At 47.2% G+C, this 21148-nt stretch overlaps 1 protein-coding gene across 2 annotated transcripts in view; it reads right to left on the bottom strand.

The window, feature by feature from the left end:
- Positions 1-21148, bottom strand: part of sned1 (sushi, nidogen and EGF-like domains 1) — a 138530-nt gene that overhangs the window by 71254 nt on the left and 46128 nt on the right. For both annotated transcript variants that reach the window (XM_064936189.1, XM_064936190.1), the window contains exons 4-7: positions 11584-11746; positions 6629-6754; positions 4061-4174; positions 1609-1722 (exon numbers count right to left, since the gene is read on the bottom strand). In XM_064936189.1, the coding sequence (XP_064792261.1) occupies positions 1609-1722; positions 4061-4174; positions 6629-6754; positions 11584-11746 (517 nt within the window). The remainder of the gene's footprint in view (positions 1-1608; positions 1723-4060; positions 4175-6628; positions 6755-11583; positions 11747-21148) is intronic.

Genomic DNA, 21148 nt, shown 5'->3' with positions numbered 1-21148 from the left:
CCATCCCCTACACATCACCCCCCCTCTCCCAGGACCCCTGTTGACTCACCATCCCCTACACATCACCCCCCCCCCCCCCCAGGACCCCTGTTAACTCACCATCCCCTACACCTGACCCCCCCCCCTCCCAGGACCCCTGTAGACTCACCATCCCCTACACATCACCCCCTCTCCCAGGACCCCTGTTGACTCACCATCCCCTACACATCACCCCCCCCCCCAGGACCCCTGTTAACTCACCATCCCCTACACATCCCCCCCTCCGAGGACCACTGTTAACTCACCATCCCCTACACATCACCCCCCCCCCAGGACCCCTGTTAACTCACCATCCCCTACACATCACCCCCTCCCAGGACCCCTGTTAACTCACCATCCCCTACACATCACCCCCCCCCTCCCAGGACCCCTGTTAACTCACCATCCCCTACACATCACCCCCCCTCCCAGGACCCCTGTTAACTCACCATCCCCTACACATCACCCCCCTCCCAGGACCCCTGTTAACTCACCATCCCCTACACATCACCCCCCCCCTCCCAGGACCCCTGTTAACTCACCATCCCCTACACTTCACCCCCCCCTCCCAGGACCCCTGTTAACTCACCATCCCCTACACATCACCCCCTCCCAGGACCCCTGTTAACTCACCATCCCCTACACATCACCCCCCCTCCCAGGACCCCTGTTAACTCACCATCCCCTACACATCACCCCCCTCCCAGGACCCCTGTTAACTCACCATCCCCTACACATCACCCCCCCCCTCCCAGGACCCCTGTTAACTCACCATCCCCTACACATCACCCCCCCTCCCAGGACCCCTGTTAACTCACCATCCCCTACACATCACCCCCCTCCCAGGACCCCTGTTAACTCACCATCCCCTACACATCACCCCCCTCCCAGGACCTCTGTTAACTCACCATCCCCTACACATCACCCCCCTCCCAGGACCCCTGTTAACTCACCATCCCCTACACATCACCCCCCTCCCAGGACCCCTGTTAACTCACCATCCCCTACACATCACCCCCCTCCCAGGACCTCTGTTAACTCACCATCCCCTACACATCACCCCCCCCTCCCAGGACCCCTGTTAACTCACCATCCCCTACACATCACCCCCCACCTCCCAGGACCCCTGTTAACTCACCATCCCCTACACTTCACCCCCTCCCAGGACCCCTGTTAACTCACCATCCCCTACACATCACCCCCCCTCCCAGGACCCCTGTTAACTCACCATCCCCTACACATCACCCCCCTCCCAGGACCACTGTTGACTCACCATCCCCTACACATCACCCCCCTCCCAGGACCCCTGTTAACTCACCATCCCCTACACATCACCCCCCTCCCAGGACCCCTGTTAACTCACCATCCCCTACACATCACCCCCCTCCCAGGACCCCTGTTAACTCACCATCCCCTACACATCACCCCCCTCCCAGGACCACTGTTAACTCACCACCCCCTACACATCACCCCCTCCCCCAGGACCACTGTTAACTCACCATCCCCTACACATCACCCCCCTCCCAGGACCACTGTTAACTCACCACCCCCTACACATCACCCCCTCCCCCAGGACCACTGTTAACTCACCTGTCTCACACAGAGTCCCAGAGTAGCCACTCTCACACACACAGGTGAAGCTGTCGACACCTGACACACACAGCGCTCCGTTGAGGCAGGGTCTGTCTTTACACTCGTCAATGTCTGCAGCCAGAATCACACACACACACACACACACACACACACACACACACACACACACACACACACACACACACACACACACACACACACACACACACACACACACACACACACACACACACACACGGGATATTTACTCAGCTGATTAATATATCCGCCACGCCTCTCCCCTCACCCTGAAAATATGTGCTGCTGGCTGAGAAAGTTATTAGAGAAGATATGTCTCCACAGGAATGAGGAGAGGCAGCAAGTCAGCAGGCAGGGAGGGAAGGGGGGTCAGGGAGGAGCAGAGAGAGAGGAGAGGGGTCACGGAGGAGCAGAGAGAGGGAGGGAAGGGGGGTCAGGGAGGAGCGGAGAGAGAGGAGGGGGTCAGGGAGGAGCAGTTAGAGGGAGGGGGAGGGGGTTCAGGGAGGAGCAGAGAGAGGGGAGGGGGGTCAGGGAGGAGCAGAGAGGGAGGGGAGGGGGTCAGGAAGGAGCAGGGAGGGGGGGACAGGGAGGGATGGGAGGGGGGACAGGGAGAGGGGAGAAGAGAGGGAGAACGGGTGGGAGAGGGGAGAAGAGAGGGAGGGGAGGGGGACAGGGAGGAGCAGAGAGGGAGGGGAGGGGGGACAGGGAGGGATGGGAGGGGGGACAGGGAGAGGGGAGCAGAGAGGGAGAACTGGGGGAGGGGGAGAAGAGAGGGATGGGAGGGGGGACAGGGAGAGGGGAGCAGAGAGGGAGGGGAGGGGGGAGGGGGGAGAAGAGAGGAGAGGGGGACAGTGGACAGAGAGGAAAGAGGAGTTGGACACAGCTGTAAAGGAGCTGAAATTCAGGCTCAAAGTAATAGAATAGATCAAGTAAATCATTTTGGTTTGTGCAATTATCAGATTAATTAATTCGCCAAGAAAGTATGTGATGCAGAACAGAAGTATGGGATAGATGGTGTTGTATTGCGTAAAAACAAGCAAGTAGGAGGGAGAAGTAGATAGAGGAAGAAGTGAGAGTTCAGAAAAGAGGTGGTTAGATGTGGTTAGAGGTGGTTAGGTGGTTAGATGGTTAGAGATGGTTAGGTGGTTAGGTGGTTAGGTGGTTAGAGGTGGTTAGAGGTGGTTAGATGGTTAGAGGTGGTTAGATGGTTACAGGTGGTTAGAAGTGGTTAGATGGTTAGAGGTGGTTAGAGGTGGTTAGAGGTGGTTAGTAGATGGTTACAGGTGGTTAGAAGTGGTTAAATGGTTAGAGGTGGTTAGATGGTTAGAGGTGGTTAGATGGTTAGAGGTGGTTAGGTGGTTAGATGGTTAGAGGTGGTTAGGTGGTTAGAGGTGGTTAGAAGTGGTTAGGTGGTTAGAGGTGGTTAGATGGGTAGAGGTGGTTAGATGGTTAGAGGTGGTTAGCGGTGGTTAGATGGTTACAGGTGGTTAGAGGTGGTTAGATGGTTAGAGGTGGTTAGGTGGTTAGAAGTGGTTAGATGGTTAGAGGTGGTTAGATGGTTAGAGGTGGTTAGATGGTTAGAGGTGGTTAGCGGTGGTTAGATGGTTACAGGTGGTTAGATGGTTAGAGATGGTTAAATGGTTAGAGGTGGTTAGGTGGTTAGAGGTGGTTAGAGGTGGTTAGATGGTTAGAGGTGGTTAGATGGTTAGAGATGGTTAGGTGGTTAGAGGTGGTTAGATGGTTAGAGGTGGCTAAATGGTTAGAGGTGGTTAGGTGGTTAGAGGTGGTTAGATGGTTACAGGTGGTTAGATGGTTAGAGATGGTTAGATGGTTAGAGGTGGTTTGATGGTTAGAGGTGGTTAGAGGTGGTTAGATGGTTAGAGGTGTTTAGATGGTTAGATGGTTAGAGGTGGTTAGATGGTTAGAGGTGGTTAGATGTGGTTAGAGGTGGTTAGATGGTTAGAGATGGTTAGAGGTGGTTAGATGGTTAGATGGTTAGATGGTTAGAGGTGGTTAGATGGTTAGAGGTGGTTAGAGGTGGTTAGATGGTTAGAGGTGGTTAGATGGTTAGATGTTGGTTTTATGGTTAGATGGTGGTTAGATGGTTAGATGGTTAGAGGTGGTTAGATGGTTAGAGGTGGTTAGAGGTGGTTAGATGTGGTTAGAGGTGGTTAGATGGTTAGAGATGGTTAGAGGTGGTTAGAGGTGGTTACATGGTTAGATGGTTAGAGGTGGGTAGATGGTTAGAGGTGGTTAGAGGTGGTTAGATGGTTAGAGGTGGTTAGATGGTTAGATGTTGGTTTTATGGTTAGATGGTGGTTAGATGGTTAGATGGTTAGATGGTTAGAGGTGGTTAGATGTTGGTTAGATGGTGGTTAGATGGTTAGATGGTTAGGTGTGGTTGGTACAGTTGGTACAGTTGGTACTGTACCTGTTTGGCAGACTGTCCCTGTAAACCCAGGTGGACACTGGCAGGTGAACCCGTTAACCCGGTCTGAGCAGGTACCTCCGTTCTGACAGGGGTAGGACGAACACTCCTCTATATCTACACAGACACACACACACACACACACACACACACACACACACACACACACACACACACACACACACACACACACACACACACACACACACACACACACACACACACACACACACACACACACACACATACAGAGAGAAAGCGAGAGAGAGAGTGTCATGAGGGTAGATTGATTTAGTAGAATTGATTTAGTAGAATTGTCCAAGAGGAGCGTTGCAGAGAGACCTGGCAGGAGGAACGTTGCAGAGAGACTTGGCAGGAGAAGTGTTGCAGAGAGACCTGGCAGGAGAAGTGTTGCAGAGAGACCTGGCAAGATGAGCAGAGAGACCTGGCAGGAGGAGCAGAGATACCTAGCTGGAGGAACGTTGCAGAGAGACCTGGCAGGAGGAACGTTGCAGAGAGACCTGGAAGGAGGAGTGTTGCAGAGAGACCTGGCAGGAGGAGTGTTGCAGAGAGACCTGGCAGGAGGAGCAGAGAAACCTTGCAGGAGGAGCAGAGAGACCTGGCAGGAGGAGCAGAAAGGCCTGGCAGGAGGAGCAGAAAGGCCTGGCAGGAGGAGCAGAGAAACCTTGCAGGAGGAGCAGAGAGACCTGGGAGGAGGAGTAGAAAGGCCTGGCAGGAGGAGCAGAGAGACCTGGCAGGAGGAGCAGAGAGACCTGGCAGTGCCCTCGTATGCTATTACAAGAACATGTCCCGAAAGGAAAAATGTTATCCAGTTGGAAGGTCAGGTGGAACGCAGCTTGACAAGCTGACTTGGCCGAGAATGGAGTAGGACCCCAAATCCCAAATCAACCCTTAGTACCCATCCACTTCACCCCGGGTTAGAGGAGAGAGGAGGAGGGGCGTGGAGCCCTGTCCAGAAACAACCCCCTGCTCCTATCCACAAGATCGTATACTAACCACTAGCTCCTATCCACGAGATCGTATACTAACCCCTAGCTCCTATCCACAAGATCGTATACTAACCCCTATCTCCTATCCACGAGATCGTATACTAACCCCTAGCTCCTATCCATGAGATCGTATACTAACCCCTAGCTCCTATCCACGAGATCGTATACTAACCCCGAGCTCCTATCCACGAGATCGTATACTAACCACTAGCTCCTATCCACGAGATCGTATACTAACCCCTAGCTCCTATCCACGAGATCGTATACTAACCCCTAGCTCCTAACCACGAGATCGTATACTAACCCCTAACTACGAGATCGTATACTAACCCCTAGCTCCTATCCACGAGATCGTACACTAACCCCTAACTCCTATCCACGAGATCGTATACTAACCCCTAGCTCCTATCCACGAGATCGTATACTAACCCCTAGCTCCTATCCATGAGATCGTATACTAACCCCTAGCTCCTATCCACGAGATCGTATACTAACCCCTAGCTCCTATCCACGAGATCGTATACTAACCCCTAGCTCCTATCCACGAGATCGTATACTAACCCCTAGCTCCTATCCATGAGATCGTATACTAACCCCTAACTCCTATCCACGAGATCGTATACTAACCCCTAGCTCCTATCCACAAGATTGTATACTAACCCCTAGCTCCTATCCACGAGATCGTATACTAACCCCTAGCTCCTATCCACGAGATCGTATACTAACCCCTAGCTCCTATCCACGAGATCGTATACTAACCCTTAGCTCCTATCCACGAGATTGTATACTAACCCCTAGCTCCTATCCACGAGATCGTATACTAACCCCTAGCTCCTTTCCACGAGATCGTATACTAACCCCTAGCTCCTATCCACGAGATCGTATACTAACCCCTAACTACGAGATCGTATACTAACCCTTAGCTCCTATCCACGAGATCGTATACTAACCCCTAGCTCCTTTCCACGAGATCGTATACTAACCCCTAGCTCCTATCCACGAGATCGTATACTAACCCCTAGCTCCTAACCACGAGATCGTATACTAACCCCTAACTACGAGATCGTATACTAACCCCTAGCTCCTATCCACGAGATCGTACACTAACCCCTAACACCTATCCAAGAGATTGTATACTAACCCCTAGCTCCTATCCACGAGATCGTATACTAACCCCTAGCTCCTATCCACGAGATCGTATACTAACCCCTAGCTCCTATCCACGAGATCGTACACTAACCCCTAGCTCCTATCCACGAGATCGTACACTAACCCCTATCTCCTATCCACGAGATCGTACACTAACCCCTATCTCCTAACCACGAGATCGTACACTAACCCCTAAAACACCAGATCTGAGAGGAATGGACAGGTGAAAGCAATATGGCTTAAATTCAACCAATCAAATGCTCTCAGATGCCCACAGGTTGTCTAGAGGGGGAGAGGGAATAAGGGTTGTTTCTGAACAAGGAGGACATGTAATGCAGTAGAGCTGAGCAGTTGGGTGACTGGGGTCAAGCAAGGGGTGATTAGGTTCAAAGGTTAAAGTTCACCGACTGACCTATCTGGCACCACCTTCCGGTGAACCCAGCCAGACAGGAGCAGGAGAAAGAAGGGTTGCCGGTGATGCAGTCATCAATACAGAGACCTCCATTCAGACAGGGTCGAAGGTGTGGACACACAGACGCTGTGGACGAGAGTCAGTTATTGAGGAGGAGAGACAGAACGGGTAGTTAGTGAGGAGGAGAGACAGAACAGGTAGTTAGTGAGGAGAGACAGAACAGTTAGTTAGTGAGGAGAGACAAAACAGTTAGTTAGTGAGGAGAGACATAGCAGTTAGTTAGTAAGGAGAGACAGAACAGGTAGTTAGTGAGGAGAGACAGAACAGGTAGTTAGTGAGGAGAGACAGAACAGTTAGTTAGTGAGGAGAGACAGAACAGTTAGTTAGTAAGGAGAGACATAACAGTTAGTTAGTGAGGAGAGACAGAACAGTTAGATAGTGAGGAGAGACATAGCAGTTAGTTAGTAAGGAGAGACAGAACAGGTAGTTAGTGAGGAGAGATAGAACATTTAGTTAGTGAGGAGAGACAGAACAGTTAGTTAGTGAGGAGAGACTGAACAGTTAGTTAGTGAGGAGAGACAGAACAGTTAGTTAGTGAGGAGAGACAGAACAGTTAGTGAGGAGAGACAGAACATTTAATTAGTGAGGAGAGACATAACAGTTAGTTAGTGAGGAGAGACTGAACTGTCACACCCTGACCATAGTTTGCTTTGTATGTTTCTATGTTTTGTTTGGTCAGGGTGTGATCTGAGTGGGCATTCTATGTTGTGTGTCTAGTTTGTCTGTTTCTGTGTTTGGCCTGATATGGTTCTCAATCAGAGGCAGGTGTTAGTCATTGTCTCTGATTGGGAACCATATTTAGGTAGCCTGTTTGGTGTTGGGTTGTGTGGGTGATTGTTCCTGTCTCTGTGTTTAGTTAGGAGAGACAGAACAGTTAGGATGGTAGTTAGTTAGTTAGTGAGGAGAGACTGAACAGTTAGTTAGTGAGGAGAGACTGAACAGTTAATTAGTGAAGAGAGACAGAACAGTTAGTTAGTGAGGAGAGACAGAACAGTTAGTTAGTGAGGAGAGACGTAACAGTTAGTTAGTGAGGAGAGACAAAATAGTGAGGAGATTTTAAACAGTTAGTTAGTGAGGAGAGACAGAACATTTAGTTAGTGTGTTGTAGACAGAATAGTTAGTCAGTGAGGCGAGACAGAACAGTTAGTTAGTGAGGAGAGACAGAACAGTTAGTTAGTGAGGAGAGACAGAACAGTTAGTTAGTGAGGAGAGACAAAATAGTAAGTTAGTAAGGAGAGACATAACAGTTAGTTAGTAAGGAGAGACATAACAGTTAGTTAGTGAGGAGAGACAGACCAGTTAGTTAGTGAGGAGAGACAGAACAGTTAGTTAGTGAGGAGAGACAGAACAGTTAGTTAGTAAGGAGAGACATAACAGTTAGTTAGTGAGGAGAAACAGAAAATGTAGTTAGTGAGGGGAGACATAACAGTTAGTTAGTTAGGAGAGACTGAACAGTTAATTAGTGAAGAGAGACAGAACAGTTAGTTAGTGAGGAGAGACGTAACAGTTAGTTAGTGAGGAGAGACAAAATAGTGAGGAGATTTTAAACAGTTAGTTAGTGAGGAGAGACAGAACATTTAGTTAGTGTGTTGTAGACAGAATAGTTAGTCAGTGAGGCGAGACAGAACAGTTAGTTAGTGAGGAGAGACAGAACAGTTAGTTAGTGAGGAGAGACAGAACAGTTAGTTAGTGAGGAGAGACAAAATAGTAAGTTAGTAAGGAGAGACATAACAGTTAGTTAGTAAGGAGAGACATAACAGTTAGTTAGTGAGGAGAGACAGACCAGTTAGTTAGTGAGGAGAGACAGAACAGTTAGTTAGTGAGGAGAGACAGAACAGTTAGTTAGTAAGGAGAGACATAACAGTTAGTTAGTGAGGAGAAACAGAAAATGTAGTTAGTGAGGGGAGACATAACAGTTAGTTAGTTAGGAGAGACAGAACAGTTAGTATGGTAGTTAGTTAGTTAGGAGAGACTGAACAGTTAGTTAGTGAGGAGAGACTGAACAGTTAATTAGTGAAGAGAGACAGAACAGTTTGTTAGTGAGGAGAGACGTAACAGTTAGTTAGTGAGGAGAGACAAAATAGTAAGTGAGGAGATTTTAAACAGTTAGTTAGTGAGGAGAGACAGAACATTTAGTTAGTGTGTTGTAGACAGAATAGTTAGTCAGTGAGGAGAGACAGAACAGTTAGTTAGTGAGGAGAGACAGAACAGTTAGTTAGTGAGGAGAAACAGAACATTTAGTTAGAGAGGAGAGACAGTAAAGTTTGTGAGTTATGACAGAGAGAACAGTTAGGTAGTGAGGAGAGACGGAACAGGTAGTTAGTTAGTGAGGAGAGACAAAACAGTTAGTTCGTGAAGAGAGACAGAACATTTAGTTAGTGAAGAGAGACAGAACAGTTAGTTTGTGAGGAGGAGAGACAGAACAGTTAGTTAGTGAGGAGACAGAACGTTAAGTTAGTGAGGAGAGACAGAACAGTTAGTTAGTTAGTGAGGAGAGACGGAACAATTAGTTAGTGAAGACAGAACAGTTAGTTAGTGAGGAGAGACATAACATTTAATTAGTGAAGAGAGACAGAACATTTAGTTAGTGAGGAGAGACAGAACAGTTATAGTTAGTTATTGAACGGAGACAGAACAGTTAGTTAGTGAGGAGAGACAGAACAGTTAGTTAGTGAGGAGAGACAGAACAGTTAGTTAGTGAGGAGAGACTGAACAGTTAGTTAGTTATTGAAGAGAGACAGCACAGTTAGTTAGTGAGGAGGTGAGGCAGAAAAGTTATAGTTAGTTATTGAACAGAGACAGAACAGTTAGTTAGTGAGGAGAGACAGAACAGTTAGTTAGTGAGGAGAGACTGAACAGTTAGTTAGTTATTGAAGAGAGACAGAACAGTTAGTTAGTGAGGAGAGACAGCACAGTTAGTTAGTGAGGAGGTGCGGCAGAAAAGTTAGTTCGTGAAGAGAGACAGAACGTTAAGTTAGTGAGGAGAGACAGAACAGTTAGTTAGTGAGGAGAGACTGAACAGTTAGTTAGTTATTGAAGGGAGACAGAACAGTTATAGTTAGTTATTGAACAGAGACAGAACAGTTAGTTAGTGAGGAGAGACAGAACAGTTAGTTAGTGAGGAGAGACTGAACAGTTAGTTAGTTATTGAAGAGAGACAGCACAGTTAGTTAGTGAGGAGGTGAGGCAGAAAAGTTAGTTAGTGAAGAGAGACAGAACGTTAAGTTAGTGAGGAGAGGCAGAACAGTTATAGTTAGTTATTGAACAGATACAGAACAGTTAGTTAGTGAGGAGAGACAGAACAGTTAGTTAGTGAGGAGAGACAGAACAGTTAGTTAGTGAGGAGAGACTGAACAGTTAGTTAGTTATTGAAGAGAGACAGAACAGTTAGTTAGTGAGGAGAGACTGAACAGTTAGTTAGTGAGGAGAGACTGAACAGTTAGTTAGTTATTGAAGGGAGACAGAACAGTTATAGTTAGTTATTGAACAGAGACAGAACAGTTAGTTAGTGAGGAGAGACAGAACAGTTAGTTAGTGAGGAGAGACTGAACAGTTAGTTAGTTATTGAAGGGAGACAGAACAGTTAGTTAGTGAGGAGATGAGGCAGAACATTTAGTTAGTGAAGTGAGACAGAACAGTTAGTTCGTGAGGAGAGACAGAACAGTTAGTTAGTGAGGAGAGACAGAACAGTTAGTTAGTGAGGAGAGGTAGAACAGTTAGTTAGTGAGGAGAGGTAGAACAGTTAGTTAGTGAGGAGAGACAGAACAGTTAGTTAGTGAGGAGAGACAGAACAGTTAGTTAATGAGGAGAGGCAGAACAGTTAGTTAGTGAGGAGAGACAGAACAGTTCGTTAATGAGGAGAGGCAGAACAGTTAGTTAGTGAGGAGAGACAGAACAGTTAGTTAATGAGGAGAGGCAGAACAGTTAGTTAGTGAGGAGATGAGGCAGAACATTTAGTTAGTGAAGTGAGACAGAACAGTTAGTTAGTGAGGAGAGACAGAACAGTTAGTTAATGAGGAGAGGCAGAACAGTTAGTTAGTGAGGAGATGAGGCAGAACATTTAGTTAGTGAAGTGAGACAGAACAGTTAGTTATTGAAGGGAGACAGAACAGTTATAGTTAGTTATTGAACAGAGACAGAACAGTTAGTTAGTGAGGAGAGACAGAACAGTTAGTTAGTGAGGAGAGACTGAACAGTTAGTTAGTTATTGAAGGGAGACAGAACAGTTAGTTAGTGAGGAGATGAAGCAGAACATTTAGTTAGTGAAGTGAGACAGAACAGTTAGTTCGTGAGGAGAGACAGAACAGTTAGTTAGTGAGGAGAGACAGAACAGTTAGTTAGTGAGGAGAGGCAGAACAGTTAGTTAGTGAGGAGAGACAGAACAGTTAGTTAGTGAGGAGAGACAGAACAGTTAGTTAATGAGGAGAGGCAGAACAGTTAGTTAGTGAGGAGAGACAGAACAGTTAGTTAGTGAGGAGAGACAGAACAGTTAGTTAATGAGGAGAGGCAGAACAGTTAGTTAGTGAGGAGAGACAGAACAGTTAGTTAATGAGGAGAGGCAGAACAGTTAGTTAGTGAGGAGAGACTGAACAGTTAGTTAATGAGGAGAGGCAGAACAGTTAGTTAGTGAGGAGAGACAGAACAGTTAGTTAATGAGGAGAGGCAGAACAGTTAGTTAATGAGGAGAGACAGAACAGTTAGTTAGTGAGGAGGAGAGATTGATAAGAGGTTGATGTTAGTATCATTCAACATTCTTCTCTCAGTACTATTTTCCCTTTAGAAAATGCCCTATCAAATCAAAATGAATTTCATTTTTAACAGAGTCCTAACACACTTTACAGAATGGATTCAATGTGTAATAGTTATTATTAATAAATGTCCCTCCTCGATCTTACCTGAGTGGTTGCAGCCACCCACCTCCACCTGAGCGTTGTCGATCCGGAACACCCATCTCCCGGGGCGACCTACGTTGGTGGTTCCCTCCACATCCACGACATCATCAGTACGAGACCCCGGGATGTTGAAGTAGCGTTTCCCGTCGCCAGCGTTAAAACCTGCCTATGAGGAGAGACACAGTTTAGAGTGACTGTGAGGAGACCACACTTGATCTGTGTCCCAAATGGTACCCTACACCCTTTGTTGTCCACCAGTTTTAACCAGGGCCCATAAGATTACGGGTAAGTTCTCGATGGCTAGCCAATCGCATGTTGTCTGAGAATTTTAATTCCATCTGAAAAGGAAATGTCTCAAATCTCCCAGTCCCCCAAGAGGCGCAAATCCTTGTTAAGAGTTTAAGATCAAATCAAATTAAATCAAATATATATATATATTTATTTTACTTTACTTTATTTATATATATATTTTTTACTTTACTTTCTTTATATATATTTTTTACTTTAATTTATTTATATATATATATTTTTTACTTTACTTTATTTATATATATATATATTTACTTTACTTTATTTATATATGTTTTTTTACTTTACTTTATTTATATATATATATTTACTTTACTTTATATATATATATATATAAAAATAAAAATAAAGTAAAGTATATAAAATAAAGTAAAGTATAGTAAAATATATATATATATATATATATTTACTTTACTTTATTTATATATTTTTTTACTTTACTTTATTTTTATATATATATATATATATATATATACTTTACTTCTCAACAATGCAGAGTTTAAAGATAAAACCTCAAATAAACTCAGCAAAAAAAGAAACGTCCCTTTTTCAGGACCCTGTCTTTCAAAGATAATTCGTAAAAATCCAAATAACTTCACAGATCTTCATTGGAAAAGGGTTTAAACACTGTTTCTCATGCTTGTTCAATGAACCATAAACAAGTAATGAACACGCACCTGTTGAACGGTCGTTAAGACACTAACACCTTACAGACGGTAGGCAATTAAGGTCACAGTTATGAAAACTTAGGACACTAAAGAGACCTTTCTACTGACTAACCAAAGGAAAGATGCCCAGGGTCATGCAAGGAGGCATGATCTCAATCCTATTGAGCACTTCTGGGACCTGTTGGATCGGAGGGTGAGGGCTAGGGCCATTCCCCCCAGGAATGCCCGGGGACTTGCAGGTGCCTTGGTGGAAGAGTGGGGTAACATCTCATAGCAAGAACTGGCACATCTGGTGCAGTCCATGAGGAGGAGATGCCCTGCAGTACTTAATGCAACTAGTGGCCACATCAGATACTGACTGTTACTTTTGATTTTGACCCCCCCCTTTGTTCAGGGACACATTATTCCATTTCAATTAGACACATGTCTGTGGAACTTGTTCAGTTTATGTCTCAGTTGCTGATTCTTGTTATGGTCAAACAAATATTTACATGTTAAGTTTGCTGAAAATAAATCCAGTTGACAGTGAGAGGATATTTATTTTTTTGCTGAGTTTAGTAACACAAGAATGGAGTACCAGATCAATGTGGAGCTATATACAGGAAGTACCAGATCAATGTGGAGCTATATACAGGAAGTACCAGATCAATGTGGAGCTATATACAGGAAGTACCAGATCAATGTGGAGCTATATACAGGGACGACCAGTACCAGATCAATGTGGAGCTATATACAGGGAGTACCAGTACCAGATCAATGTGGAGCTATTTCCAGGGAGTACCAGTACCAGATCAATGTGGAGCTATTTCCAGGGAGTACCAGTACCAGATCAATGTGGAGCAATTTCCAGGCAGTACCAGATCAATGTGGAGCTATTTCCAGGAAGTACCAGTACCAGATCAATGTGGAGCTATATACAGGGAGTACCAGTACCAGATCAATGTGGAGCTATTTCCAGGGAGTACCAGTACCAGATCAATGTGGAGCTATTTCCAGGGAGTACCAGTACCAGATCAATGTGAAGCTATGTACAGGAAGTACCAGATCAATGTGGAGCTATATACAGGAAGTACCAGTACCAGATCAATGTGGAGCTATATACAGGAAGTACCAGATCAATGTGGAGCTATATACAGGAAGTACCAGATCAATGTGGAGCTATATACAGGAAGTACCAGTACCAGATCAATGTGGAGCTATATACAGGAAGTACCAGATCAATGTGGAGCTATATACAGGGAGTACCAGATCAATGTGGAGCTATACACAGGGAGTACCAGATCATTGTGGAGCTATATACAGGAAGTACCAGATCAATGTGGAGCTATATGTCAGGACCCGGTTACGAACCTGGGTCTCCGGAGTGAGAAACAGTCACTTAACCAACTGAGCCACGAATAGTCAGCAGAACCCAGAAGATGAGGCAGACACAGCAGTACTTAAGACGGTGTATTTAATAAAGTAAAAAGGAGAAGTCCTTCAATACAAAAAATGGCAAATCCAAAAGGTGGTAGGAATAGCACAAAAAAGCCTCAAGAGATACTCAAAAAACAAAAACAGAATTCCACAAGAGCATCCACCGGAATCGACAAGAATACACAGAACACTAGGGCTGGGTGCTAACATACAAACACAGAGCACAGAACTGAGGGAAACTAAGGGTTTAAATACAATCAGGGAAAACGAGGTACAGGTGCAAAAAAATAATGGGGAACAAGGGAAAAAACATAAGGTCAAAAAGCACAATGGGGGCATCTAGTGACCAAAACCCGGAACAACCCTGGCCAAATCCTGACAGAATCCCCCCCCCTAGGAACGGCTCCTGACGTTCCTACCAGCTCTCTCAGGGTGGAGGGCCCTGAACTGACGAATGAGGTCAGGATCCAGGATGTCTTTGGCAGGAACCCAGGAGCGCTCCTCGGGACCGTAGCCTTCCCAGTCCACCAGATACTGCCAGGACCGCTGTACCCGGCGGGAATCCAGTATCCGATGGACGGTATAAGCCGGCTGGCCTCCAATGACACGAGGCGGAGGGGGAGGTCTGTCTGCCGGGACAAGGGGAGAAAAAACAGGTTTTAACAATGAAATGTGAAATGTGGGATTAATCTTAAGGGATCTGGGTAAGTGTAGGCGATAAGAAACTGGGTTAACTCTCCTAGCAACCTTGAAGGGACCGATGTATTTTTGGGACAGCTTGCGAGACTCCACCCGTAGAGGTAAGTTTCTTGTGGAGAGCCAGACTCTGGCCGGGGCGCAGGGTAGGCCCGGGACGGCGACGTCTGTTGGCTTGTTGTTGGTACCTCTGTGAGGAACGCATAAGATTAAGACGGGTCTTCCTCCACATAAGCCGACAGCGTCTGACGAACTTCAAGGCTGAAGGCACTCTGACTTCTGCCTCCCGGTCCGGGAACAATGGAGGAGCATAGCCAAACTGACACTCGTGGGGGACATACCAGTGGAGGAGGAGCGCAAGGTGTTGTGCGCGTATTCGGCCCAAACAATAAAGGATGACCATGTGGACGGGTTGTCACGAGTCATACATCGGAGGGTGGTTTCCAGCTCTTGATTCATCCTCTCTGTTTGGCCGTTGGACTCCGGATGGTACCCTGAAGATAGACTGGCAGAAGCCCCCATGAGTTGGCAGAAGGCCTTCCAAAACCTTGAGGCGAACTGGGGACCTCTGTCAGAAACCATATCTTGAGGAATGCCGAAGACTCGGAACACATGATTAATTACCAACTCAGCCGTTTCCTTGGCAGAAGGTAACTTAGTCAGAGGGACGAACCTGGCCGCCTTTGAAAACCTGTCGATTATGACTAGGATAGTAGTATTGCCATGGGATGGAGGAAGTCCAGTAATAAAGTCCAATGAGATATGGGACCAGGGTCTGTGGGGAACAGGTAAAGAGTGAAGGAGTCCTTGAGGGCGGAGGTGAGAAGATTTGCCCTGGCAGCACACGGGACAGGCATTGACGAAAGTGGCAACGTCTTCTCTTATGGTAGGCCACCAGAACTTACGCTGGATGAACTCCAAGGTGCGACCTACGCCCGGATGACAGGTGAGGCGAGAGGAGTGCCCCCACAGAAGGACCTGAGTCCTCACTGCCTTGGGGACAAACAACCGATTGGCAGGACCTCCTTTCGGGTCCGGTTCGCTAGCTTGAGCACGTCTCACAGTATCCTCAACTTGCCACGAGATCGGAGCCACAATCTTAGCAGCAGGAAGGACAGGCATGTCCGTGTCATCTCGAATGGCAGGAGCGTAGACTCGGGACAGGGCATCCGGTTTGAGATTCTTCGACCCGGGCCGATAGGTGAGGATAAACTGGAATCGATTGAAGAAAAGAGACCATCTAGCTTGTCTAGAGTTCAACCGCTTCGCCTGCTGGATATACTCCAGATTTTTGTGGTCCGTAAGCACTTGAAATGGGTGAGAAGCCCCCTCGAGCCAGTGTCTCCATTCCTTCAATGCCATCTTAACCGCTAGGAGTTCACGATCCCCCACATCGTAGTTCCTCTCAGTCGGGGTAAGCCGGTGTGAGAAGAAAGCGCACGGATGAAGCTTCTTGTCTTCACCCCTCTGAGACAGGACAGCTCCAACACCAACCTCTGATGCGTCTACCTCCACCACAAATGGTTCATCCGTAGTCGGTAGTATCAGGATGGGAGCAGAGAGAACGCGCTGCTTGAGTCCTTGGAAGGCCGTCTCAGCTTCTCTTCCCCACAAAAACCTTGCATTGCCACCCTTGGTTAAAGCTGAGAGAGGGGCTGCCACCAAGCTGAAGTTCTTGATGAACTTGCGGTAAAAGTTTGTGAAGCCCAGGAAACGCTGAACTTCCTTAACGGATTTGGGGGTGGGCCAATCCGCTACCGCCCCTACCTTCCTGGGGTCCATTTGGACTCGACCGGGTTCCACTACAAATCCCAGGAATTGTACTCGGGATGAATGGAATTCACATTTTTCCGGCTTAACGTACAGATGGCTGTCCAGGAGGCGTTTGAGTACTTGTCTGACATGCTTAGTGTGTTCTTGAAGGGAGCTCGAAAAGATGAGGATGTCATCCAAGTAAACGAACACAAATATGTTAAGCATATCCCTAAGCACATCGTTTATGAGCGCTTGGAACACCGCTGGGGCGTTGGTCAGGCCGAAGGGCATCACCAAGTATTCATAGTGACCAGTAGGCGTGTTGAAAGCGGTCTTCCACTCGTCACCAGGTCTGATCCGCACAAGATGGTATGCGTTCCGCAGGTCAAGCTTAGTGAAAACAACTGCTTCCTGGAGCAGCTCGAAGGCTGTGGCCATAAGGGGTAGCGGGTAACGGTTACGGACGGTTATGGCATTGAGTCCCCGGTAGTCGATGCAAGGACGTAATCCACTGTCTTTCTTGGCCACAAAGAAAAACCCTGCTCCCGCCGGGGAGGTGGATGGACGCATGAGGCCTGCTTCCAGAGCGTCCTTGATGTAGGTATCCATAGCAGCTCGTTCGGGTGGAGATAGGGAAAAGATCCGACCCCTGGGGGGGCAAGTGCCTGGAAATAGGTCGATGGGGCAATCGTAAGGTCTATGGGGTGGTAGCATGGTGGCCCTCTGTTTGCTAAACACCAGTTTGAGGTCATGGTAACACTCGGGAACTCGGGTCAGGTCGATGGATTCTAAAGACTCGGGAGTAGAACTCGGGGAATTCTGGAAAATACAAGTAGCTTGGCACGTAGGACCCCACTGCTTGATAGTGCCCACAGACCAGTCGATGTGAGGGTTATGGCTGTGAAGCCAGGGGTATCCAAGGACGAGAGGGAACTCGGAACAGGAGATCAAATGAAAGTTCATCAATTCCTGGTGTTGTGAAACTGAAAGTCGCAAGGAGGTAGTGACATGAGTGACAAGTCCAGATCCCAAAGGGCTTCCATCCAATGTAGTGACCCTCATGGGTTCACTTAGAGGTTCAGAGGGAACGCCATTCTCCTTCGCCCAGACACCATCCATGAAGTTACCTGCGGCTCCAGAGTCTACCAAGGCTTGAAGGTGAAGCTTGTGGTTGTCCCAGGAGAGGGTGACTGGAATGAGCAGACGGGAGTTGGACGGATGGGAGGAGGTTATGTTTCCAGTTACAGTTCCCCCCGGTCTGTACGGGACAGAGCGTTTCCCTGGAGCCCGGGACACGTGGGACGGAAATGGCCCGGTTTGCCGCAATATAGACAGCGTCGCTCCCTCATCCGGCGGTCTCTCTCAGCCTGGGAGATGCGTCCAATCTGCATGGGTTCCGATGGAGCCAGCGAGGATAAAGGTGGGGACTCGGAGCTGGGACTGATAGGGGCTAGAGGTCTACGGTTGAGTTCTCGCTCTCAGACGCTGGTCAATGCGTGAGGCCAACTTGATCAGGGACTCGAGATTGTCCGGTGGTTCCCGAGTGGCCAGTTCATCTTGGATAGTGTCGGAAAGGCCTTTCAGAAAGCACACCGTGAGCACCTCGTTGTTCCAGCCACTTGCTGCTGCCACCGTGCGGAACTGGATGGCATAGTCCGTCACGCTGCGCCAACCTTGGTGGAGAGTCAGGAGCTGTTTGGCTGAGTCAGAACCACTGCTTGGGCCTTGAAACACTCGTTTGAATTCCTCAGCAAAGGCAGAGTAGCTGGCACAGCAGGAACTATGGGCATCCCACACAGCAGTAGCCCAGGCCAGGGCTTTCTCCGACAGCAGGGTGATCATATAAGCGATCTTAGACCGGTCGGTGGGAAACGACGAGGGTTGTAGCTCAAAGGAGAGAGAACATTGGGTGAGAAACCCTTTACAAGCACTTGGATCACCTGAGAACCGTTGGGGAGGTGGAAGACGAGGTTCAGCCAGGGGGTTAACTGCCATGGGTACGTGAATCTGAGGTACTGGGACGGGAACTGTTGCCGGGGTAAGACTATCAGATATTTGCTTAATGGAAGTCAGCATCTCCGACAGAAGATGAGAATGTCTAGCCATTAAGGCCTCTTGCTGAACAAGGGCGGCTTTGTGGCGTTGGACAGTCTCCTGGTGGTGGGACAGCATGGCAAAAAGGTCCTGGGAACTGGCTGCCTCTGGGTTCATTTTTGGCTCTGTGTTTCTGTCAGGACCCGGTTACGAACCTGGGTCTCCGGAGTGAGAAACAGTCACTTAACCAACTGAGCCACGAATAGTCAGCAGAACCCAGAAGATGAGGCAGACACAGCAGTACTTAAGACGGTGTATTTAATAAAGTAAAAAGGAGAAGTCCTTCAATACAAAAAATGGCAAATCCAAAAGGTGGTAGGAATAGCACAAAAAAGCCTCAAGAGATACTCAAAAAACAAAAACAGAATTCCACAAGAGCATCCACCGGAATCGACAAGAATACACAGAACACTAGGGCTGGGTGCTAACATACAAACACAGAGCACAGAACTGAGGGAAACTAAGGGTTTAAATACAATCAGGGAAAACGAGGTACAGGTGCAAAAAATAATGGGGAACAAGGGAAAAAACATAAGGTCAAAAAGCACAATGGGGGCATCTAGTGACCAAAACCCGGAACAACCCTGGCCAAATCCTGACACTATATACAGGAAGTACCAGATCAATGTGGAGCTACATACAGGAAGTACCAGTACCAGATCAATGTGGAGCTATATACAGGAAGTACCAGTACCAGATCAATGTGGAGCTATACACAGGGAGTACCAGATCATTGTGGAGCTATATACAGGAAGTACCAGATCAATATGGAGCTATATACAGGGAGTACCAGATCAATGTGGAGCTATATACAGGAAGTACCAGTACCAGATCAATGTGGAGCTATATACAGGAAGTACCAGTACCAGATCAATGTGGAGCTATATACAGGAAGTACCAGATCAATGTGGAGCTATATACAGGAAGTACCAGTACCAGATCAATGTGGAGCTATATACAGGAAGTACCAGTACCAGATCAATGTGGAGCTATATACAGGGACGACCAGTACCAGATCAATGTGGAGCTATATACAGGAAGTACCAGATCAATGTGGAGCTATATACAGGAAGTACCAGTACCAGCTCAATGTGGAGCTATTTCCAGGGAGTACCAGTACCAGATCAATGTAGAGCTATATACAGGGAGTACCAGTACCAGATCAATGTGGAGCTATTTCCAGGGAGTACCAGTACCCGATCAATGTGGAGCTATATACAGGGACGACCGGTACCAGATCAATGTGGAGCTATATACAGGGACGACCAGTACCAGATCAATGTGGAGCTATATACAGGAAGTACCAGTACCAGCTCAATGTGGAGCTATTTCCAGGGAGTACCAGTACCAGATCAATGTAGAGCTATATACAGGGAGTACCACTACCTGATCAATGTGCAGAGGTAGATATGTAGATGAAGGCAGGATAAAGTGACTTGGCATCAGGATAGATGATAATAAGCTATTTGTAGGTAGATATGTACATGAAGGCAGGGTAAAGTGACTAGGCATCAGGATAGATGATAATAAGCTATTTGTAGGTAGATATGTACATGAAGGCAGGGTAAAGTGACTAGGCATCAGGATAGATAATAATAAGCTATTTGTAGGTAGATATGTACATGAAGGCAGGTCAAAGTGGCATCAGGATAGATAATAATAAGAGTAAAATAAAGAACAGAGTAGCAGCAGCATATTATGAGTGTAAAAGTCTGTGTGTGTGTGTGTGTGTCTGTCCTCATCACCCTCTCTCGTGTTGATGATATAGAGGACCTGGATGTCAGGGAGCTCGGCCCCAGTGATGTACTGGGCTGTCCTCATCACCCTCTGTCGTGTTGATGATATAGAGGACCTAGATGTCAGGGAGCTCGGCCCCAGTGATGTACTGGGCTGTCCTCATCACCCTCTGCCGTGTTGATGATATAGAGGACCTGGATGTCAGGGAGCTCGGCCCCAGTGATGTACTGGGCTGTCCTCATCACCCTCTGCCGTGTTGATGATATAGAGGACCTAGATGTCAGGGAGCTCGGCCCCAGTGATGTACCGGGCTGTCCTCATCACCCTCTGTCGTGCTTTGTGGTCAAGGCTGGTACATTTGCCACTATTTTGAGGATCCGAGAGCCCATGCCACATCTTTTCATACTCCTGAGGGGGAAAAGAGGCGCTGCTGTTGCCCTCTTCATGACTGTGTGGTTGTGTGTGAATCATGTTAGGTCCTTAGTGATGTGGGTGGAGCTTGAAGCTCTCAACCCGCTCCACAACAGCTCTGTCAATGTGGATGAGGGCGTGCTCTCCCCGCTGTCTCCTATAGTTCACAATCAGCTCTCTCTCTCTCTCTCTCTCTCTCTCTCTCTCTCTCTCTGTCTCTCTCTCTGTCTCTCTCCCTCTCTCTCTCATCAATCTACACATAATACCACATAATTACAAAGCAAAAACTATTTTTAGAAATGTTTGCAAATGTATTACAAATAAAAATTGGGAATATGACATTTACATAAGTATTCAGACCCTTTACTCAGTACTTTGTTGAAATGCCTTTGGCAGCGATTACGGTCTTGAGTCTTCTTGCTACAAGCTTGGCGCACCTGTATTTGGGGAGTTTCTCTCATTCTTCTCTGCTGTGGCTGGAC

The sequence above is a fragment of the Oncorhynchus masou genome, chromosome 24 (assembly GCF_036934945.1).
Source record: "Oncorhynchus masou masou isolate Uvic2021 chromosome 24, UVic_Omas_1.1, whole genome shotgun sequence".
NCBI lineage: Eukaryota > Metazoa > Chordata > Actinopteri > Salmoniformes > Salmonidae > Oncorhynchus > Oncorhynchus masou.
Note: the sequence above shows the minus strand (reverse complement) of the source record. Positions and strands in the feature narration are given on the sequence as shown.